The 24,798-nt window shown below is 41.0% G+C and overlaps 2 protein-coding genes across 3 annotated transcripts in view; one reads left to right on the forward strand and one right to left on the reverse strand.

Annotated features, from left to right (window-relative positions):
• The window catches only part of LOC133519574 (vesicular glutamate transporter 1), a 77,244-nt gene that overhangs the window by 16,167 nt on the left and 36,279 nt on the right, over window positions 1-24,798 (reverse strand). For both annotated transcript variants that reach the window (XM_061853586.1, XM_061853585.1), the window contains exons 2-4: window positions 11,799-11,979; window positions 10,265-10,383; window positions 4,304-4,418 (exon numbers count right to left, since the gene is read on the reverse strand). In XM_061853586.1, the coding sequence (XP_061709570.1) occupies window positions 4,304-4,418; window positions 10,265-10,383; window positions 11,799-11,979 (415 nt within the window). The remainder of the gene's footprint in view (window positions 1-4,303; window positions 4,419-10,264; window positions 10,384-11,798; window positions 11,980-24,798) is intronic.
• LOC133519577 (uncharacterized oxidoreductase TM_0325-like) lies at window positions 15,198-20,708 on the forward strand. The gene is made up of 5 exons (XM_061853598.1): window positions 15,198-15,726; window positions 16,479-16,557; window positions 18,707-18,853; window positions 19,609-19,695; window positions 20,276-20,708. Exons 1-5 carry the CDS (start codon window positions 15,473-15,475, stop codon window positions 20,513-20,515), a joined length of 807 nt encoding a protein of 268 aa, XP_061709582.1. The 5' UTR covers window positions 15,198-15,472; the 3' UTR covers window positions 20,516-20,708.

Here is a 24,798-nt window from a genome sequence, read left to right on the forward strand (position 1 = left end):
AAGTTTTACCATGTCGTCAGCAACCTCGAGCATAAATATGCAGCGGAGGTCAAGGACATAATTACCAAGCCACCGGCGACGGAAAAATACGATAAATTAAAATCTGAGCTGGTTTACAGATTGTCCGTGTCCAAGGACAAGCGGGTGGAGGAGTTGGTGTCTCAAGCTGAACTGGGTAATCGTAAGCCCTCGCAGTTTTTACGACACCTACGTGACCTGGCCGGTACCGACTTATCGGACGACTTTTTGCGAAGCATATGGGCTAAACGTTTACCGCCGCATGTGCAAACCGTTATTGCTACAATGTCAGATGCCAGTTTGGACAAGGTTGCCGCGCTGGCCGACCGAGTGAATGACATTGTGGTACACACACCTCACGTTGCGGAAGCTTCTGGGTCAGCTGTTCCTGTTCCCGTGCCGTCATCTGCACCGAGCCCTATGGAGGAACGTCTCAACCGCCGTATAGATGACCTTGTGCGGCAAGTAGCTGCCTTAACGACTGGAAATTCCCGTGGGCGAGCTACATCGCGCTCGCGCTCCAGGGGACGTCTCAGCTCTCGCTCAAGGAGTCGCGCGGGGGACAACGGCAGATGCTGGTACCATGACAGATTCGGCCCCCGTGCAACTAAGTGTCGCGCGCCGTGCAGCTGGACCGAGGGAAATGCCAGCGGCGGTCACTAATGACGACGAGTGATTGCCAGGTTTCCCCAGGTCGTCTCTTCGTCACCGATAAGAACACTAAACTGACATTTTTAGTAGATAGTGGCTCTGATCTTTGTGTTTTTCCTTTTACTTCTGTAAATCCTCAGTACCGCACTAAAGATAAATATCAATTGTTTGCTGCTAATGGTACCCCTATACCTACTTATGGCTCAATTAGTCTTACGCTTGATTTTGGCTTACGCCGTGCTTTTCATTGGCGTTTTATCTTGGCCGAAGTTACAAAGCCTATTATCGGCGTAGATTTTTTAGCTTTCTATAATCTGGTAATAGATGTTAGGCATAAGCGGCTTATAGATTATTGTACTCTGCTTACTGCTCGTGCTTATTCAGCCTCTTCTTGCTCTGTGAGCAGCATTAAGTCGATTGCAGGTACAACGGCGTATCACGAAATACTGCAGCAGTTTCCTGAAATTACGAGACCTGTGGGTGACCCGACGGAGCGAACCGTGAAGCACAATACGGTTCACTATATCCGTACCACCCCTGGTCCGCCGGTGTACTGTCGTCCTAGACGGTTGGACGCAGAGCGGCTCAAAATAGCCAAGCAGGAGTTCGACGATATGGTGCGTACAGGTATAGCACGTCGCTCCGATAGCCCCTGGTCGTCGCCTCTTCACATGGTCCCCAAAAAGAACAACGGCTGGCGGCCTTGCGGCGACTATCGCGCGTTGAACGCCCGCACCATACCAGATAGGTATCCTGTTAGGCATCTTGCCGATTTCTCGCACAACTTACACGGCTGTCAGATTTTTAGCACATTGGACCTGGTTCGTGCCTACAACCAGATACCGGTGTTTAAGGATGACATTGCTAAAACAGCCATAACGACGCCGTTTGGGTTGTTCGAGTTCAGCTTTATGGGGTTCGGGTTACGCAATGCCGCGCAGACTTTCCAGCGGTTCATTGACGAGATCCTCGGGGACCTGGAATTCTGCTTCCCGTATTTAGATGACATTCTCGTGGCATCTTCTTGCGCGACCGAGCATGAGAAGCACCTTAGGCAAGTATTCGAGCGACTGCGTGAGCATGGTGTTCTAATAAACACCGCGAAGTGCGTATTTGGTGAAGCTGAGGTTACATTCCTTGGCCATCGCATCTCCAGCTCAGGCACGTCACCCTTGCCTGAGAAGGTGAAGGCCATCATGGACTTCCCTCGCCCCACCAACATCAAGGCACTCCGTCGTTTCTTGGGCATGCTGAATTTTTATCGGCGTTTTCTACCGCACGCAGCCCAGAAACAGGCACCGCTAAATGGTTTGTTGGTCGGTCATCACTGCAAGAGCTCTGCTAAGATTGAGTGGAATGCTGACCTCAACGCAGCTTTCGAGGCTTGCAAGGCGAGTCTAGGTGAGGCTACACTTCTTGGCCATCCACGTCCGAATGCTGAACTGGCTCTGGTCAGTGACGCCTCGGACATAGCGATCGGTGGTGTGATACAACAATTGGTAGATAACACGTGGGAACCACTGGGTTTTTTCTCGCGTAAGCTGAACCCAGCCCAGCGCAAGTACAGCCCGTACGACCGCGAGTTACTCGCAATTTACGAGTCTGTCAAGTACTTTCGTCATATGCTGGAGCTGAAGCCGTTCAGAATCTACACCGATCACAAACCAATCGTGTATGCCTTTAGCAAACCCTTGGATAAGTGCTCACCTCGCCAGTTTCGGTACTTGGATTTCCTTGCGCAGTTTTCCACCGACATCCGCCACATAGCAGGTGAGGAGAACGTGGTCGCCGACGCACTCTCTCGTCCTGTCGATGCAATCAGCGGCAAGGCTATTGACTACAATGCGTTAGCTTCTGCTCAGGAACGCGATGCTGAGTTCCAGCAGTTGCTAAAGACCGGATCGTCATTGCAGCTTAAAAGGTTGGTTGTTCCTGGTACAGCTGGTGACGCTGCAGTTTATTGTGACACATCAGGACCAATGGCTCGTCCCTATCTGACTCCTGAGTTCCGTCGACAAGCTTTCGACTCGATACATGGACTTAGTCATCCTAGCGCTAAGGCTACGACGAAGCTTGTGGCTCAGCGATATGTCTGGCCTGGGGTAAATAAAGACTGCCACAATTGGTCTAGAGCTTGTCAACACTGCCAGCGATGCAAAGTGTCAAGGCATGTGCACTCGCCTGTAATGTCGTTTGCGACCGAGACAGAGCGTTTTGCACACGTGCACATTGACCTGGTCGGTCCGTTGCCGTTTTCACAGGGATTCCAGTACTGCCTGACGGCATTGGACCGCTTTACAAGGTGGCCTGAGGTGATGCCAATTTCTGACATTAAAGCAGAAACCGTCACTCAAGCATTTTTCTCCGGGTGGGTGTCGCGATTCGGATGCCCCAAGCGTATAACAACGGATAGGGGGAGGCAGTTTATTTCCGAGACTTTCCGGCGCTTGGCGAAGTCCATCGGAGCTGAGCACATACAGACGACTGCCTACCACCCTGCAGCGAATGGCATGCTGGAGCGATTCCATAGACAGATGAAGGCTGCCATTAAATGCCATGCGAGCGAGGATTGGGTTGAAGTCCTGCCTCTGGTTCTTTTAGGAATCAGGACGGCATGGAAGGACGATTTAGCCGCTTCCACCGCGGAATATGTGTACGGCCAGCAACTGCGCTTGCCAGGGGATTTCTTTGAATCCTCGGGTCAAGATGCGCCAGTTGACTACACAGACTTCCTCTCTCGCTTGCAGCTTATAATGCGCAAATTACAGCCTTCACCAGTGGTTCGCCATGGTTCGCGTAAAGTGTTTGTTCATAAAGACCTGACTACGTCCACGCATGTGTTTCTACGTAACGATGCCGTGCGAAAGCCCCTGCAACCTACGTATACTGGGCCTTATCAGGTAGTTGAACGGGGAGACAAGTTTTTCAAGATCCTTATTAAAGGTAAGCCAAATAATGTCTCCATCGACCGGCTCAAGCCCGCGTACATGCTAAGCGAACCCGATCCTAGTCCAGTTTCTGATCAGCAGCTCGTAGCGCCACAACCAGCAAAGACTGAACGCAGAACTCGCTCAGGACGTGTTGTACGTTTTCCTAGTTACCTGTAATCGACCTAAAGGTCTCCGAAGGGGCTTAATTGTCCTTAGTTCCTTGGAGCTTGGGACGGATGTTAGTGTGGGATGCTACCTGCGTAGACACACTGGCACCGGCCCACCTCCAACGAGAGCCTCGGTAGAGAGTACCATTTGGCGTTGAAACTCTAGGTCCATGGGGTCCCAGCGCGCATAAGTTTTTTGGAAAAATCGCGAAACGTCTGGTTGACGTAACTGGTGACCGAAGAGCCGGCGGCTTCCTCGCACAACGTATCAGTATTGCGATACAACGAAATGCCGCCAGCATCCTTGATACAATGCCTCAAGGGCCTATTTTAGATATAAGCTAGTTATAGTAATCCTCTGTATATATCCATTATGTATATTGTTATTGTAAATAAGGTGAACTATTGATTATATTATTGTAATTCCAACTGTTTTCCTAAAAAACTGCAAAACGGGACTCAAAATGGGGTCAGAGTGAAAATTAACTATTCGACTAGTTATTTCCAGAAAACCAGATTAATAATTAACCAACTTACCTCAAAAAGTCCCTCAACTACCCTCACTGCTATTAAGAGTGAGGTACTAGTGTGTGCCAGTGGGGGAGTGAACAACGTCAGTAGGGATGTGGCTCCTATCCCAATGGCGAACATTCTGAAAACATGGAAAAGTAACGTATAGCAATCAGATTTTTCTCAAAAATTTCATTTGTATTAAAATATTTTTTTTGCCAACTGTACTTTTCATTCAACAAACAACTAATACTGATCGAGACAATTCAATTCTAACAAACCCGTCAAACCCAAACACAATTAGGTTGCTCTGTTTTATAATGTATATGGAAATAACTTTTCTGGAATAAATAAATTTCGTTCATTCACTCGTAACAAAGTTCCTATGGCCACCTCCCCTCCTGTGTCCACAATCAGACCAACTTACATTATGTATGTGAAGTTTCAGCTCAATCGAATAATGGGAAGTGGGTCGAATTTAACTTGAAAAGTTAAATAAAAGCTCGTAAAACATCCCCAACCGATTACAGGTATATAATAATAATAATTCAGCCTATATACGTCCCACTGCTGGGCACAGGCCTCCTCTCGTGTGCGAGAGGGCTCGGGCTATAGTCCCCACGCTAGCCCAATGCGGATTGGGGACTTCACATACACATTTGAATTTCTTCGCAGATGTATGCAGGTTTCCTCACGATGTTTTCCTTCACCGAAAAGCTAGTTGTAAATATCAAATGATATTTCGTACATAAGTTCCGAAAAACTCATTGGTACGAGCCAGGGTTTGAACCCGCGACCTCCGGATTGAAAGTCGGACGTCATATCCACTCGGCCACCACCGAATACAGGTAGTTATATTTATTTGCTAAGCTATTCTGAATAGTGATACCTTTAACCTAAGTGCCAAATAAATAGCAACATTTTTGAAATGTCCTTAAATAACTCAAGGTAGTGACAGGACAGTGACACTAAACAGGTACCCAGCTGTGACGTGACTTTGAAAAGGGTAACGAGAGGTCCAATAGATAAATCACTATCAATATTAGACTGCACAGTCTGCACCTATAATAGCGGAAATAACAACGCACCTAAAGTACAAGGAATTTCAATTATGTGTTATTTCGTAACTTGTCACAGTAACAATCAATATGGAAGCCTCTAGGGATCTCATATATATAGGGATAGGGACCTTTATAGGGCTGCGTCGCAGCCCAATACACCGGCGGCGGCGCGCCGGCATTTGTACCCGGTGCGGCGCGGCGCCGCCGGCGTGAAGGTATGTATGTGTGTATGTATACAATGTGTTTGTGCACGTATAGTGGAGCCGTTAACCATGTGTAGTACGATGAATTTTATCGACAATGGTATATTAACCAAGTGCAGTCGTGGTTGGCGCCATAAAACTTTGAAGGGGTGCATTTTTAAAATGTTTGAGAAAAAACATCGGTATGGGGGGTGATTTGTCGATAAAATTCAACCCACTATACGTGGTTAACGGCTCCACTATACGTGCACAAACATATTGTGTACTTTATGGTACATAAAAATAAAAACACGAAAAACACAGTGTAAATTAAATACAACAAAGGTGAACTTATCCCTGTACGGCATCCCGTTCAGTTAACCTTTGAGGAAATGAGTAGAACAGGAGTCACGATGAATGAATGACAAACACATAAAAAAGGCCAATGGTATGTTGAAAGTCATCGTTTTAAGGAAATAAAAATTTACTATTTTTCTCAAAATTTGCGTAGAGATATTGTTTTTACGTTCGTAACAGGCTGCGAAATACTGCGTTGCTCGCGCTTAAAAAACAGGCGTCGGTAATAGATTTTTCGTACAATATCGCTGGCCTAGGCCATGGCCAAGTGATATTGAACACGCGTCGCGCACCGCGCCGCAGTTTGAACATTTAAAATGTAGTCTAAAATTTTTGAGATCGGCGTGACTGACGATCCGGCGGCGGCGACGGCACGCCGGCGTGGCGCGGACCTCCAATCTCATATTACGTACGAAACAGTACAGACAGAAATCAAATCCCTTGACAGTACCTTTCTGCCACTCTCTATTAGTTTTTAAAATAGAGGATATATCTTTTCACCACACCAGCTCGTGAAGGCTCTTTGTCCTTCATAAACTGACGAGAAAGCCATAGAGTGGCAAAGTACTAAAGAGCGTACTCCCATCTTAAAGGCCGGCAACGCACTTACAGCCCCTCTGGTGTTGCAGGTTTCCATGGGCGGCGGTAATCGCTTACCATCAGGTGATCCGTCTGATCGTTTGCCTCCTCTACCATTAAAAAAAAAAAAAAAAAAACTAAATTGATGCACATTTTGAATTAATTCTCACGTTAGAGTCAGTCAGTAGAATTGACTTTTAGATTATGTTTTTGAATGATAAATAATTAATAACGTTAATTAGGATTTGATTTGTAACGTTTTACAATTAGTATTTTTCTCGCGTCGGTGTTAAGGTTGTGGTGATAAATTTTGTGAAAAAAAAGAGCCTTATCGTATCCGTATATACGGCCTTGTTTAATTTCTGGGTTAGAAGGTCACATGGAACTCGTAAAAACTAGTGCCTGTGCAAATGTTTGGGGTTAGGTTGCCTAGCGGACCCCAGGTTTCCAAACTCTGGCAAAATGCCGGGACAGTTAAGAAAGAAAAAGAGTATTTTTGATACGTAGTTTTACGTGTTTTTTTTTCTTTAAATCTGTTAACTACGGGGTATGGCTAAGTACATTTAAGAAAACTGAATGGCATATGGCATAGTTCATTTTCAATTTTTTTTCGTAAAAAGTGATTAAATGCTGCATTGTTATAACAAGGGCGTGACAACTTACACCAAACATTTGAAAAGTTTGACATATCAATATCATTTCGAGTATCGATCGTCCGCGATAGTACAGTCGGATATATCAGAGCGGCGAAGGAGCTCACAAACATTAGAGTGCGTGGTCAGATATTTGTGAACACCTCGGCCGCTCCGATATATCTGATGCCGACTGTACCTACGTTTAGTAGCAAATGCATTAACTCATACTTAACACTAATCAATAATTATGTAAACAAGCCTTAAGGCAAGTGTATATACACGTTTATAGAGAGAAAGTAACTTAATTTAAAAAAACATCGTTTTAAAACTTAGCAACCGCTTTCAAAATACATAGCTTTGATACTTTTTTCATCACACTTGCTCGAAAAAGATCTTATTTCATGCAGGCGTGCTGAAGGACAAAGGCCTACATTGTTCCCGCGGGAGTTATGGATTGTGAAAAAAATCTAGAACTCCCTAGGGAATTATAGTTTTTTTTTGTTACAATTTCATACTAATTACCTAGATATAAATTAGTTTTGCTTTTAAAATATTAACGTTTATAATTTAGTATATTTTTTTAATGTTTAAAAAATATTTAATTTGATTATTTAATTTAAAAGCCGTTTAAATTAATTTTACACAATTTTCAATTGTGGCTGAATGTCGGAAAGGTCTGTGCCTTCGATGCGTACGCTGTCAAAACATGACAATATGGCGGACAATTTTTGAATTATTCAGAATTATTTCGCTTAAAATTTAGAACCTCCTCGCAAGTGTGATAAACATTAACCTCGGGGCAGTCCGGGGGTAAGAATATTGTTACTCGAGTCTTTACCTCACTCCAGTCTGCGGCCGTCTTGAATATATAGACTCTAGTACATTATTTCACTTACCCCCCTCGTTGCACAATGTATTATTTCTGTTCTTTCTAAGAAACATAAATGTCAAAATGGCGGATAGGTACAAACGATTATTAACGGTTCGTTAGACATGAATAACGCCATTCATCGCTACTAATATCGACGCTGACTGTACCTTTGTTCCGATCCACGAAAGGTCATTACACCGGGCAGGAATTCCGCACGGTTCACTGAACTAAGACCATTCGGAGCCGCATATTTTGAGCCAAGATACTAATTGATTGACCAAAATGCGATCTGATTAATGATACATGGTTCCGTTACTGTTCTAAGCGGTTCATGTTACTAATGGACCTTTAAGGGGCTGTCAACACCCAATGTCCTTGAAATTGATGTTACTTAAACAGTTTTTTAAGAAAGACTATTTGTTTTAGTCAAGTAAGAAAAATATATGTTCATATTAATTATATTTCAAAGACCGTGGTTGTACTCGATACATGATTGAACGAAATCGGCTCGATAGAAAATAATTGCAAAGATTGGTCTTAAAATCACAATTAAACGGTTCTATGTCTTTATTGTTTTGACCTATGGGTCTGCAATTAAAATCACAATTTCAAAACATTTATATCTAAACCGCTAACGAGTAAAATATTACACTAATAATCCACAATTTTTTATTTAAATAATTTTCTTATTATTCCCTTGCCCAGGCCCAGTAACATGCGACAGTGCTATCTCATTTACTCCGATACAAATAGACAGTGTGCGCGCTTTAGGTATTGACAGCCTCTTAAGAGCCCATCAACGTGCTCACTAGCGCCACTGCAAAATAATTGTGTTGTTTAAATTTAACGATAGATATTTAAAAAAGCGGCCAAGTGCGAGTCGGACTCGCCCATGAAGGGTTCCTTTATGACGTATTAAAAAAAACTACTTAAACTACTAGATCTCGTTCAACATTTTACCACTTTGGACACACATTTTACCACTTTGGTAGTGTCTCTCGCGCAAACTATTCACTTTAGAAAAAAATTATATTAGGAACCTAAATATCATTTTTGAAAACCTATCCATAGATACCCCACACGTATGGGTTTGACGAAAAAATTTTTTTTTTTAATTTTATGACGTATTTTTTAATACGTCATAAAACTACTCACTAGATCTCGTTCAAACCAATTTTTGTTAGAAGTTTGCATCGTAATGTATATCATATATTTTTTTTAGATTTTTCATTCTGTTATTTTAGAAGTTACAGGGGGGACACACTTTTTTTTACTTTGGGAGGTTCTCTCGCGCAAACTATTCAGTTTAGAAAAAAATGATATTAGAAACCTTAATATCATTTTTTAAGACCTATCCATAGATACCCCACATGTATGGGTATGTTGAAAAAAAAAAATTTTTTTTAACTTCATGACGTATTAAAAAAAAACTACTAACTAGATCTCGTTCAAACCAATTTTCGGTGGAAGTTTACATGGCAATGTATATCATATATTTTTTTTAGATTTTTCATTCTGTTATTTTAGAAGTTACGGGGGGGGGGGGGGGGACACACATTTTACCACTTTGGAAGTGTCTCTCGCGCAAACTATTCATTTTAGAAAAAAATGATATTAGAAACCTCAATATCATTTTTGAAGACCTATCCATAGATACCCCACACGTATGGGTTTGATGAAAAAAGATTTTTTGAGTTTCAGTTCTAAGTATGGGGAACCCCCAAAATTTATTGTTTTTTTTCTATTTTTGTGTGAAAATCTTAATGCGGTTCATAGAATACATCCACTTACTAAGTTTGAACAGTACAGCTCTTATAGTTTCGGAAAAAAGTGGCTGTGACAGAATCGGACAGACAGACGGACATGACGAATCTATAAGGGTTCCGTTTTTTGCCATTTGGCTACGGAACCCTAAAAAGGGGGGCCTACTCGCTCTATTTTCTTTGTTACACAATTTCAACCTCGGCGAACTTTCTCTGATCAAATCGGGGAAAGCCTGAAGAAAGGCCAGATCAGGAGCAGCCTAATCCAGCGAGCAGTTATAAGGAATGTTATGAAAAGGAAGGAAGCGAAAGAGGTATGTCAGGATCGTAGCAAGTGGAAATCCGAGGTCTCTACCTATATACCCCTCCTGGAAATAGACATAATTATATGTATGTATATATGTAAAATTTCAGCATGTCGATTTAAAATGAGAGCGTAAAATCTATTGTATGGGAGCGGCTTTTTGGATGACAGTTCTTATGGCTCTTCAGATTAAATTGTGGATGGTATAAGTTAATAATGTGCCAGTCGGAACGAACCTGTTACCTCCTATTTTAGCCGCGAGCCAGCCGCCGGGCAGCTGCGTCACCAGGTACCCGTAGAAGAACGATGACAGCACCAGACCCTTGGTCTGGGAGCTCCAGTCGAATTCTGGTATCTGGAACATAGAGGACCAAAATTAGCTGCTGGCAACCGAAAGTAAATTCTATTTGTCGACTTTAATGGTTGAATTAAGACTCGTATACCAAATTATAATTGCATACTTTTTACTATGGGCCCCCGACTCAACTATTATGACTTCATTACGAAACGCTTTAGTGAACTATAATGAATTAAACCAATCAGTAAGAGATGATATCCGGGTAAATACCCGAGAGCGGGTTTATACTTATGTTATTAGGTACTTATACTTAATTTAAAAAATACATACTTAAATACAACGTGACGTATCATCTTCGCTTATTTTATGACAGCAAACAATATTTTAATATACGCCTACAAAATACCTATCTCTGATTATGGATTGATTTTTACGATCGCTAAAATTCAACATTTTGCACATCCTTTATTAATTTTCCAAAAATAACTAACGAAATTGAATCTTATTCACTTGTGTTAAAGATCGGACTAAGTATAAATTACAGTCAGGTCAGTTAGGGTCATATAAAATCGGGTGACGCTTACGGCCTGGGTCGTAAGGTACAATTTTCGCTTAAGTAAAGGGTGGCATTAATAAAAGTTTATGACTGTCCTCGAATAGGCCCTTGAAACATTTTATGTATTGTAACGACATGGGGTTTGCGAAATACGTTGCAGTATGATCGCGTTAAAAGGTATTCGAGTCTTTCTTATAAATGTAATGTGATGGGGTTCGAGGTTCGGGTATTATTGCATCTGTATAGGTACCTATTACTGTACACCAGCACGCCGCTAAAAAAGAACTCCCAAAGCGCACGATACTTACTTAGGCACAAATCACAATAGTTCCTTTCTCCAACTTAGTTTCCACCGGTTCTGTGATCTGTCACAGCCTCTCATAGCGACGACGGCGACGGATAAATTAACGCGTAACGCGTACACGTTGAAAACGGCGAAGAAAGCCAGCAGAGCCATGATGTGCCTACACCATCACGTCGTCAAAGAAGGACATAATCATATTATATCTGAAGAAACTCACAAACACAACATTTCCGTTTTCTAGCTTCGTCTCTACGGGTTCCGTCATGGTGACGACCCGACGACGGCGACGGATCAATTAACGCATAACGCGTACACGTTGAAAAAGCCGAATAACGCCAGTAGAGCCGTAATGAGCCTACACCATCACGCCGTTAAAAAAGGACATACTTAATCATAATATGTCTAAAGGAACTGACAAACACAACAGTTGCGTTATCTAGCTTCATCTCTACGGGTTCCGTCTTAGCGACGACGGCGACGGAGAAATTAACGCGTAAAGCGTACACGTTGAAAACGCCAAAGTACCCCAGCAGAGCCATAATGAGCCTACACCAGCACGCCGTTAAAGAAGGACATAATCAATATAATCATAGTATATCTGAAGAAACTCACAAACACAACGGTCCCGTTCTCCAACTTGGTTTCCACCGGCTCTGTCATGGCGACCACGGCGACGGACAAGTTGACTCGAAGCGCGTATACGTTGAAGAAGCCGAAAAAGGCTAGGAGAGCAACGATGAGCCGCCGCCGGCGCCAGAAGCACCATGTCGCTTGGTGCTCTTGGGATCGCTCTCTGTGGACAAGAACACTGATAAGTTTTGTGTGTATCTCGGTATCTTTCATTATTACTATAGCGGCCGGGAAACGAAGGTTGCAGGCCAAGTAGATATAGAAGGCCGAACGTAGCGAAGTTGGATAGGGATACGCGGCTGGCAACCCCGTTTCTCGCCGAGATTTGTATAATGCTTTTCTCAAACTTGCAATGATAAAAAAAGATGTAGTCAATTTGTTTTATTCGTAGGTATACACAGCCAAAAAGAGGCCTAGGTGTGTAAGGCTGTATGCAATCAGCGCCATGGCTTGCCATGGCAATATGCTGCGTCGGGATCCTTTTAACATTGAAGTAATTTGTGTTGTGTGTGTTGTTTTACAGTTTTGTCAAATGTTTGTACAAATTACCTATGACCTTAATAAATGTATTTTCTTTATTTGTTTCTTTCTTTCAATTCATTTACATATCATCTTCACCAATCGCACCGAATACGTAGTATTTCCGGACCTAATTTGAAGTAGGCAAGACATGGCAACATTTCATTGCAAGTTTGAGAAAAAGTAGTTTTGTACCACGTCAGTGACAAAGAATGTGACCCGCTTGATGGTAAGCAGTCACCGTAGCCTTAGGAAGCCTGCAAGTCTACAGGTGTTAAATGCCTACCAACCCTTTAAAAACCTAGTTTTTTTTAAGAACCTCATATTGTACCTTTGTATTTAATTTACAAGCGTCTTATATCTCCTGTGCTAGGATAATGCATCCCTATTCGCATGAATGAAATAATTGTGTAAATTACCCATTTCTATAAACTTAAACAAACAAAATCTGCCAATTTTAAGTTTTAATTGCAAGGATTACTCCTCGGATAAAACAATTTTTATCGGTTAATGACAAAAATATAGACCTATATACGTAGATCCCCAATTTCCATTAAACTCTAAATCAATTTCAACAACTTAGAGAAGCCATTGTGGCAAATGAACAATCCAAAGACAATAAAAAAGCCAAATCAACCTCAAAACCCGAAATGTCACCCAAACGACAGTAAAGGTGAAGTGTCATAAACCGCTCGAGTTAAACGCCTGCAACTGGGTCACCTAATTAGGTCGACATCTTATGGAAGCCATGATTACTTGCCAAATAATGGAGCCACTGGGATTTGTTTAACGATTGCGGTGGGTTGTCTGTGTTGGCATTGGTCTGGTGCGGTTAGGGTTGTCTATAATCAATAAATAATTAAATAAATTGTTTTGTCGCAGGCATTAAACACATAGACGTCTTAAAAACTATCTTAATTATAGCAGAAATTAAAATAATTGATAATAAATAAAAAACAATATTATTATTTCTGGTTCTCACTATGTTGTAGGTATTTGGTCCAGGTGAGTTTTTTTTTATACTACGTCGGTGGCAAACAAGCATACGGCCCGCCTGATGGTAAGCAGTCTCCGTAGCCTATGGGCGCCTGCAACTCCAGAGGAGTTACATGCGCGTTGCCGACCCTAAAACCGCCCCCCCCCTCGTTGAGCTCTGTCAACCTTACTTACCGGCAGGAACACAACACTATGAGTAGGGTCTAGTGTTATTTGGCTGCGGTTTTCACACCAAATCAAAATGACGTCGCATCGGAGCCAAGTCTAAATTAATTATTTCTGTGTGTAAGATAGGTAGGTACTAAAAAATTAACAGGTAGTTAAATAAATAAATATAATAGGACAATCTTACACAAACCGGCTTAGTCCCACATTAAGCTCAATAAGGCTTGTGCTGTAGATACTAGACGACATTATATATATTTATATACATATTATACGTAGGAAGTATCTGGGATTTGAACCCGGAACCTCCTGCTTCGTAGGTAGGATCATTACCAACTAAACTGTTAAGCTAAACTACTGTATACTTATTGACTTAATAATATAAATATGTACCTATTTAACTACGTATGTTGTTTGTCATTGACGTGTAAAATGAATATTTTATGAATAAAAAATTGAAATTGAAATTAAAAGTGGTTAGAAGAAGAGTAATCATAATTATAAATAAATTAAGACATCGAGGTCTTGTTGAAATTCACGCACGCATAGGGCACACACAATCAATCAATCAAGCAATCAATCGAAAACAAAAATATATCGACTCATTATAAGAGAAGTCTGGAAGAGATCGCTAAACAGCGACTGGCTATATACTTTCCTCGCTACATACTATGCCACTCGACGAGTGTTTGGCAGGGGTATTTGTTTATACTACATCGGTGGCAAACAAGCATACGGCTCGTCTGATGGTAAGCAGTATCCGTAGCCTATGGATGCTTGCAACTCGAGAGGTCGAGGTGCGTTTCCGATCCTAACACTCCGCACCCTCATTGGCTCTGGCAACCTAATAATTCACATAATTAGAGAAATAAAACTAAATAATCACTGGTGCAAAGGAACTTAACGCGTTGGCATCCGTTATTTATGAATTTAAGTTGGTGACAAGTTGACAACCCTGAAGCCAATGTATCTTAGAGATTTATCCACGCGTGAGATATAGTAAACAAAAGGTCCCTTTTGGGAATTAATCGGGGACGTCTCACCTCAGGGTACCTTTTCTTTTTATCTTTGCTATGGCGCTTCTGTTTATTCCACATTGACAATTTACTAGATTGTGCTGAAAAATTGGACCGTGTATCTTTGGCAAGTTACCGAGTTAAATCTTAGCTTTAGTCCTTTGTACTTTCTACGGCGTGTTTTTATTGAATTCTGTTAACTCCTTCATAAAGCGGCCGTAAGTAAATGACGCCACTAAGAGCGTTGTGTATGTAAACAAAATGGCGCGGTTTCCTAGAAGGCCGTGATCGAAGGAACATTCTTTTTGCGTCCGTAATATTACGGCCGCAATAATGACGGCACCGCCATAAGACGGCATCGGCACCGCTATCTAGGAAACCAGAGTTTTACGAAAAGTGCAAGCACGCGATAATGTATTCATTAAGAGGTTTGTTTATGCGATAAAGTAATTACCAAGTGTCTGTCATTGCGATAACAGTATGTCGATAAGAGTTTATTCAACTGTTTTGAAATTATCTTCAGTCTTAGGACGAACGTCGCACACGTAAGAACTGTTTTCATATAAGGCCTGCGCCGTTAAAATACGTTTTTTTTTTAATACTACGTCGGTGGCAAACAAGCATACGGCCTGCCTGATGGTAAGCAGTCTCCGTAGCCTTACACCTGCAACTCCAGAGGAGTTACATTCTGAATTTCTGAGGAGGTTTCGCCAAATTCATTATCATTTTAAACAAATTGGTAGTAAATTGACCAATATACCTGTCATTTTTGTTATATAAGTAGAACAGATTGCTTTGGGTGAAATTTTGACATAGTTTAATAGTTCGGCTACCTAAATTTATTTAACCTCAGTTTTTTGTAGCACAGCCTTCAATCATTTAAATTTTGTGATTTCCCAGCCTCAGAAAAGTACTTAAGAAATCTATACTTTTGTAGTAACATAAGTTTTTTCCGTGAAAATGAGTTTCGAAAACAAAGTGGTACTAGTAACCGGTGCAAGCGCCGGTATCGGCAAAGCCATAGCGTTACTATTCGCTGAGCGCGGCGCGCGACTTGCAATCGTCGGTCGTAACGCGCAGAAGTTGCGCGCAGTCGCAGACGCGTGCGCAGTCGTATTCGCAAGCGCAGGGCGGCCGCTGGAGATTGTAGCGGATCTGGCGACGGACGAGGGGGGCGAGAGGACGGCGAGGGAGACAGTGAACCATTACGGAAGGTAGAAATTACTCCATCTTTTCTTATGAATCAGAACTGTGTCTTTGTTGTCGACATAATCCTACCGCTAAATTTCGCTACCAGCCTCTCCATCGCTCTTGTTTATTTGATCAGTGGAAAGGCATAGACGAATGAGGTGGGTCGCGGTAGGCCCCCAGTTTTTCGGGCGGCAGTCAAAAGGCCAGTGTTGGGTTAGCAACGTAAAAAATAGCGGCATGAGCCCTCAACATTTTTTATCATGGAAACGAGCAGACGAATCATATGATGGTAAGCAATTACTATAGCCCATGGACACCTGCGATACCCGAGAGGTTACAAGTGCGTTGACGGATTTAAGATAGGAGTACGCTCTTTTCTTGAAGTTTTAAGGTCGTATCGATCCGGAAATACCGCTGGCGACAGTTCATCCCACAGTTTAACTGTGCGATCCAGGTAGTTTCTGGAGAAATGCATAGTTGACCACTGCCAACCATCTAAGTGGAAATCTTGTAACGTCACGTTTGCATGAGTATCGAGATCATACCGTGGCAACATTGGCAGTGGCAGTAGCAGTAGCATTTTGTCTCAAAAATATTTTTTTTTATAAACGATAAAAAACTAGATTAACGTTTGCAATCAGCGCCACGGCTTGCGTTGGCTTGCTGAGTCCTACTTAGCATTCATTTGTTTATTATTCAGTGTTTGTAATTTTCTTAGTCGGTAATATTTTTGACCATTTATTTGTCATTTAAAGATTTTGTCTAAAATTTTCAGACTAGACGTCCTGATAAACAATGCAGGAGTGGGCGCACGGACGGACCTTGAGCGGACCGACATGGCAATATTTGATGAGGTGAGGAAACCTTTCAGTGAAATGTGCATATACCGAGGTAGTTTAGAGCTTATTTTCAGACTAGACGTCCTGAAAAACCACGAGGAGTGGGCGCACGGACGGACCTCGCGCGGACCGACATGGCGATCTTCGATGAGGTGAGGACAACTTTCAAAGTGAAATGTGGATATACCAAGGCAGTTTAGAGCCAATTTTCAGACAAGATGTCCTGCCTGATAAACAATGCAGGCGTAGGCGCACGGGTGGACCTCGCGCGGACCGATATGGCGATATTTGATGAGGTGAGGACAACTTCCAAAGTGATAATTCAAAGTTTTATTCCGTAAGCAAGGTCTTTCTTTCTTTCAAAGGTCAATATAATATTTAAAGTGACATGAACAATACATTTATAAATACAACAGCCAATGTCTGGGTAAACATTATATTATAGGTACATATTATAATAATCTTAAAATAAACAATTACTATAAAATAATAGATGTGTAGTGGGCTAATAATAATACATTAAATATGGAGATATAAATGACCTTCAAATGCCACAGTAAATACTTTTTTTTTTTTCTTCCTCGCGTTGTCCCGGAATTTTGCCACGGCTCATGGGAGCCTGGGGTCCGCTTGACAACTAAACCCAAGATTTGGCGAAGGCACTAGTTTAGCCAGAGTAAATACTATTATATAATAATAATAAATATTCTTTATTGTACACCACATATTAAAAAGAAAAATACAAAGAGAACTCAAATTACAATTAGGTAACAACAGGCGGTCTTATCGCTAAAAAGCGATCTCTTCCAGACAACCACACAGACAGACAGACAGACAGACGGACTTATATAAGACTATTCATAATAAGATTTGGAATTGTAAATCTGAAATAAGCGTTTCGTGTCGGACTGTTAAGCTAACAGTATAGCCCGCTTTTATTCTAATCTTATCTAAGAGATACTATTATCTCATGAACGATGGCACTATATTATATCTAAATCAATACTAGACCGGGTACATCACGACGATAAGGCTAGACCAGAGGGCCTACCGCGAACCACGTTCGACGTGTTGCCTCTCTGTCGCACTTGTAAATTCGTACGTAAGTGTGACAGGGAGGCAACACGTCGAACGTGGCCTCAGACCACCTGTGGCTATTATTTACAAATTTAAAAAATTGTGTCACTTTGCAAATCTAGCTTTTCAGTTCAAATACGAGGAAAGTAAAATACATATGAATTTAAAAAAACATACGGCTTAGGGCAAATAAACTTCAGCAGTATTTCTTGAGGATAATTTCAATTATCAATTTATGTAAAAATATTGTTATTTACGGAATAAGGAGTTAGGTATCAGAATGGAAATTTTACAACAAATCCATTTAAAACCAAAATTTTTATTGCTTATTGTAAAAAAAAAGTACTTAGAAAGTACAGTACTCTGAAGCAGAAACGTATTCGCTGTGGCGTCATATTCTAGGCACTAGACCCACGATTCAGATTGCCACGGTTTCTCTGCATAAATTCATTAGACATGCATTATTCTACATTCGATCGGAGAGAGCAATCCGAATTCGATTACTTATGAATATTTACTAAGAGCAACACTTGCTAACGGACCATAGGTGACCCTTATGCCTTTGCGATAAGGTCGACGAACTTTCAGTGAACTCTGTCAAGCTGCAAGCAGAGACACAGAGGTATGAAGCAGAGACGTTTCACATTAAGGTGCAGTAAACATTTATTCATATTCTCACCGTTGAACTTCCTTGCCAAAAAGACGATTGAAATGGAATTATTAAAAAAATTATGGTCATCAGTGGGGATGACTCGAAAAGGATACACTGAAAAAAAAATATTGCCGAACTGGTTTTGTAACTTTACTAAATAACTAAACTACGGTTATAAGAAAATAAACTTTGCATAAATTTACAAAACTTATTTTGTAGTGTATAATAAATACCTGAACACTGATAGCCAAACACGGTTTTGTAACATATAACACATAGTTCGCAAGTCCCAATTTTTGTGTAAACAGTAACCAAAATGTTTGTTACAGTTATGCAAACATTTCTTTCAGTGTAGCGGAGCTAATTTGATTAGTATAGCAGTTTCACCATCAGCATTGGAATATCAACTTAATAAAATAAAACAAATATTTACAGGTGTTCAACACGAACGTAAGAGGCGTTTACAACCTCACGCGGCTATTGGCACCAGAGCTTATCAAAACCAAGGGGAACATCGTCAACATTTCCAGCATATCTGGTACTGTAGTGGCGGTTGGGACCCTGCCTTATGGCATGTCGAAGGTAAGGTCATCACCAGTTGTTCAAGGCTTAAGGAGTGTCTTAGAGCCTCACATGGCTTCTGATATCAGGACTTATTGAAAGCAAGGGGAATATCTTCAACATTTCTAGCATATCTGGTACTGTAATAGCGGTGGGGACCTTGCCTTATGGCATGTCGTAGGTAAGGTATCACCAGTTGTTCAAGGCTTAAGGAGTGTCTTACAGCCTGGCATGGCTTCTGACATCAGGACTTATTGAAAGTAAGGGGAACATCGTCAACATTTCCGGCCTATCGGTACGGCAATGGCGGTGAAAAGCCTGCCCTATAGTATGTCGAAAGTAAGGCAACCAATTGTTCAATACTGGCTTAATAACTGGACTTGCCTATGAAATAATTTCATGTTTTTTTTTTTGAGATATTCAAACGGAATAGTTTTTGTAATTATCAGGAGCATTGTAAAAATCATGACCTGCCTAAGCAGGCTTTCAATAGATTGAGCCCAGTTGTGAAAAATACCCTCATGGGACAACTAAAAGAACTCTGCAAGTAAAATGGCTTAAAGATTAGATTCCACCATTCCACCGATAGTTCTTATCCAAGTATGGCTAGGCTCATTCCTCAAACAACAATAGGAGCGTCAGCTGATATTGAGAATCATCGACCACTTTAGGAGTTATCACCTTGGTCAAAAATCTGTTGCTCCACACTAAAGAATTGACAACCCTGGCCTTAGACAAAATGTCACGTAACATTAAAAATGTTATGATGTTTCCAGGCAGCCCTGGACCACTTCACAAAACTGATCGCCCTCGAGTTGGCTCCAAAAGGCGTTAGAGTCAACACCGTGAGCCCTGGAGTCACGGTAAGTTTAAATAATCAAGCTCTTAAATATACGTACACATGACATATCGACACATTCCCACTAATATTATAAATGCTATAGTATTCTCAATCAAATCCGTAAAGTTCCAGTAGTAGGTATATACTGCCAATTTGTTAGACAAGTCATGAATATTACTAGACCCAATATCACTTTGAGCGACATTCTCGAGGAATGCCCCCGCACGTGGCTATTAGCCCACTTCTGTGGGCGCATGCGACAGGCATGGCCAGCCAGGACCCACTTCAGCTTGGGGGTCTTAACTTCAACATCAGTAACAACAGTTCTCAAACAGATCGCGTTCTCAGAGAGCGTCGCAAGTTGTACAATTACAATCTGCAATCGCAACAGTATGCTGAGTTCTAACCCTTTTACTATGGCATACATTGCTGAACCCATAGTCCACCTACTGTTTCCATGTTCTATTTACTTAAGTGTCTCGTAATGTGTGCTTTATCAGAATAACCTAGTTTTCTTCTTCTTAATGTGGGTAAACGCGTAGATAGTGTAGTATAAATTTACTATTCTACGTAATCTAACATTCTTTTTCTACTCTCTACAGGTTAGTGACTTCGTCCAACGCTTAACCGGCATCAGCGACGAGGCATACTCCGAGTTCCTAAACAACATGGCCAAAGGCATCCCAATGCGTCGCGTTTGTCAGCCAGAGCACATAGCCAAGATGGTGGCGTTTTTGGCCAGCGAGGACAGTGAACTGGTCACGGGGACTATAGTTAAAGTCGACGGCGGCGCTGAATTGCACGCCGATTTCAGTCATATGACGAAACAGACACAGAAATGAAAGAAAACAATTCGTGGCTTCTTCCAAATGTATGTCAGTTACCATTATGCGGTTATCCTATGTGACGCTAATGTGAAAACTGCCTGAGGCAATAGGTATCTAGTTCATCACGACGTATAAATGACCGTATATAATGTATTATATGTTATGTATATGTGCCAAAATATATAGTGAAATATATACCCGCGCGAAATCGTCTTTTTATACAAACTTATTTCCCATTTTCCTCTCCGGATATTAACATTATTGAAAACATTTTGACACAATTTGTTATATATCAACCACAGCTAAGTCCCTACGTTTGATTTTTTTGCGAATTTCTAATTTTCATAAGAGCAAGGAGCATTTCAAAAACTTGTATAAAATCTGTTTCTCGCCTCTACTTTTTACAATAAATAATCAAAAAATCTAAAAAAGCAAACGTAAGATAAGATAACCTTAAATAATTAAAAAAAAAACCGGCCAAGAGCATGTGGGGCCATGCTCAGAGAGTAGGGTTCCGTAGTTGGACTGGAGTAAACTGGAGCTTAAAGTATGGTAGATTGTTAACCAAGGGATGAACTGTGGGTGTACGTCTTTTTACTATGAAGGGGAAACTTTTTGCGATAACTCAAAAACAGCTAAACTGATCATATCCGCTATAGTTTTCATTTAATGTCTTTCTTAAGCTCTACTTCCAAGATTTTTTTCATATTTTTAGGACCTAAGGTTCAAAAGTTACAGGGGAGACGACACACATTCTTTTTTTCTTTCGGAGCAATTATCTCCGAATATATTTACTTTATCAAGAAATGTTTGTTGAAGACCCCTATTAGTTTTGAAAGACCTTTCCAACGATATCCCACACTGTAAGGTTGAAGCAAAAAAAAATGTTCACCCCCACAAAGTGGGGACTTTACGTGTAGGGGAGGTACCCTAAAAAAATATTTTTTTTTAGATTTTATTGTACGATTTTGTCGGCTTTATTGATTTATATATCCATGCCAAATTTCAGCTTTCTAGCACTAACGACCACGGAGCAAAGCCTCGGACAGACAGACAGACAGACGGACATGGCGAAATTATAAGGGTTCCTAGTTGACTACGGAACCCTAAAAAGAAATATTTTTACAGCATTTTTATTAATTATTTATGTATTAAGATATTACAAATTATTACTAATTACACAAATTGACTAAGTCCCACATTTAGCCCAATAAGCCCTTGTATTGTGGGTGTGAATAAATTAGGTAAGTAAGTATAAGTAAAGCTCTTTATTGTACAGAACACAAAAACATAAATATGGCACATGATAGGCAGTACAAAGGCGAACTTATCCTTTTAACCTTTTGAACGCCAAGAACACCTAAAGGCGTCGTTAGGTCGTTACTAGTCGTGCCCACACCCACAGCGCCAAGGAGACCTATAGGTGTTATGGCGGACGCTGTCAAAGTAACCTTCACATTTTCGAATAAGGTTTATATTAGCTCCCTTGCGCCCGCGAGCTTGGCATTTGAATGATGTTTGTGTTTATGACATAAAGCGTTCAAAGGGTTAAATAAGTCTGCTAAACTTCAAAAATATGTCTATTGTCAGACCAAGTTGGTAGAAAGTGTTATTTTAAACGTCAAATGTCTATAAAATTATGATGCTTAGAATAGAATTTGTTTTATTCATAAACACACAAACAGTAATAGACAGACATAAAAGAGAACATAGTGAGAGTAAAGTGTCACGAAATGGCCTCATCTCAGCATGTTGCTGGCGACTTCCAGCGCTGATCTTCCGATGAGACCATCGAGTGCGAAATAATCACGGAAGGTAACAGAAAAAAGGAAATAAACATAAAATAAACATGACGAACATACTTAACACTAAGTTTAAATAAAATTGCACGGACGAAACGAACGTACTTGACACTTACATCAACTGCGCTATTAAAATCACTGCCAACTTAACTTGATCTGACTCTACCAACGTTTCACGTGACAGCTACTCGATATCAAAATGAACTGTCATAGGAACCCTCACTCGCCTCAGGAGGTAAGTATAGTAACTTTGCTGTTGCATGTAACAATAGGATAATTTAATGACGTCTGTGACTCGTGACGTCACGTCAGTTTACAAACAACAATAAGCGTTTGAAACGATATGATGACTCGGCACGAAATGCTCTTTTACACGGCATTGTTGTCAACGTCAGTGTTGAGGTAAACTGTACATATTCTTTGTCAATAAAGTTAAGATGAATATGTTCTCTTGAACATTTTTTTTTCTTTTTATTGGAGAAACAACAGAAGTATGCGACAGGATAATAGGTTACATTGTTAGGTACAAACCATATAGAGATGAACACTTACTTCCTTAAACGCTCTCACTAAAACATACATAAAATAAACGGACTTAACTAAACGGTATGTTAACATACAAGTTTACCAAGTGTTGTAGACCAAGCTAATGTATATTATAATTTAGGTACTAAATTCAAATGGAGAAGAAAATAAAATCAGCAAAAAGTCTAAATTAGGTACTGATAACCAATTTGTGCAATATATTATTAAGTACATTGACAGTACCGATACTAGCAATGATGACGACACACTACTGATGAACATTATGTTGGCCGTTGAGAATATTGAGTATTTGATAACGGAATTTGGGCCTAGTTACATTGAATATATCGACGGAAGTGAATTCTTTATTGTAAGTGTTACAAATACGACGTAAGGGGGCTCGCAAACCGGCGTTACTAGAGGTGGTGGGAACCGAGAACAAAGCATTAGAGCGCGAGCTGAATCGAGCTGGGACTCTGAAATGTATCCGCTCCAGCAGTTCCATACTGTTAAAATGCCCTTTGCATATTTTATACAGAGTAATTGCGTATATTCATCTTAACTTTACTTATCTTAATGTTCGTCATATCATAACCTTAATCTTCTAAGGTTATGATATGTCGAACATCTCCGGTAAATCGAATCGATTCGAATCAATTCGATTCCAATCATTAAGGTTGGGAATGATATACTAGAGGTGGACGAGCAATCAATCAATCAATCAATCAATTCTTTATTTCAAGATAACAGTGATCCCATTTTTTTGTTAGTATTACATAAGATAAGACTTAAAAACTAATGTTAATACTTAAAAGTTATATTAGACTTAATTAATTTAATTAAACTTATCATTATGGGACAACAAACGTGATCAGCAATCATCTTCAGAATGCTGTTTGTGCTATCCCTGGTTCTACGTAGTAAGGAGGCCGCTTTCTTGCGTATAATTGCTGCGAAGCCGTCGGTTCGAGCCTCTGCAAACATGGCGGAGGCGCTGCAGAACCTAGGCAGCCCAACCAGCACCCTGAAGGCATTGTTGTACACCACTCGCAGAGCATTATACGATTTTTGGGTATAGCTGACCCAAAGGCTACCTGTGTAAAAAGATGAACAAAACGCCTTAAAAATAAAATAAAAAAATAAAATAAATAAAGTTTTATTTCAGGCAACACGTACAGTTGTACACCCATATCAGAATACATTTACAAATTACAATGCCAAAAGAATACTTAATAATAAAATAAACTAAACTAAAGGTTGAACAATTAAAATAGTATCACGCTATTTTTTGTTCCCGTTTTGGTGCACGGAAAGCCAGTGCCTAAACATATTACAGGTAATGTTGCGATACACCGACATGAGGATGGTGTTTTGCGAGCGGCGCATCCCCTCCCAGAAGGAAGCAATGCGCGCGCGTACCACCGCGAAGAAGTCAGGGATTCTGGCTTCTGCGAACACGGTGGAGGCACTGCAGGAACGCGGCAGCCCCATCAGTGTCCGGAATATATTATTATACTGCACACGGATGGCGCTGTACGATTTCCTGCTGTACCTAACCCACAGTTGACAAGTGTAGAAGGAGAGACAATATGCATTAAATAATGTACATTTGACCCCCCTGCTACACCTGGCAAACCTGCGGGCTATCATGTTGCCACGGACAGCCAGAGCCCTTCTCTCTCGTTCCATGTCACTGTCGTCTCTCATGTCATCCGTCATTATATGGCCAAGATATTTGAACCGTTGCACAATACGCAAATTCTCTCCATTCAGTTTGACTTCCGGTATGTTATCCGGACCCCTTCCAGCCCTAAAAACCATCAGTTCTGTCTTAGCTACGTTGTAAATCAGCCCGTGAGAACATACATAATTTTCACAGACTGATATCAGCTTTCTCAGACCCTTGATGGAGGGGCTGAGCAGCACCATGTCGTCAGCGTAGCTGAGACTGTTTACACAGACGTCACCCAC

Source organism: Cydia pomonella, chromosome 7, assembly GCF_033807575.1.
Source record: "Cydia pomonella isolate Wapato2018A chromosome 7, ilCydPomo1, whole genome shotgun sequence".
NCBI classification, from domain to species: Eukaryota; Metazoa; Arthropoda; class Insecta; order Lepidoptera; family Tortricidae; genus Cydia; species Cydia pomonella.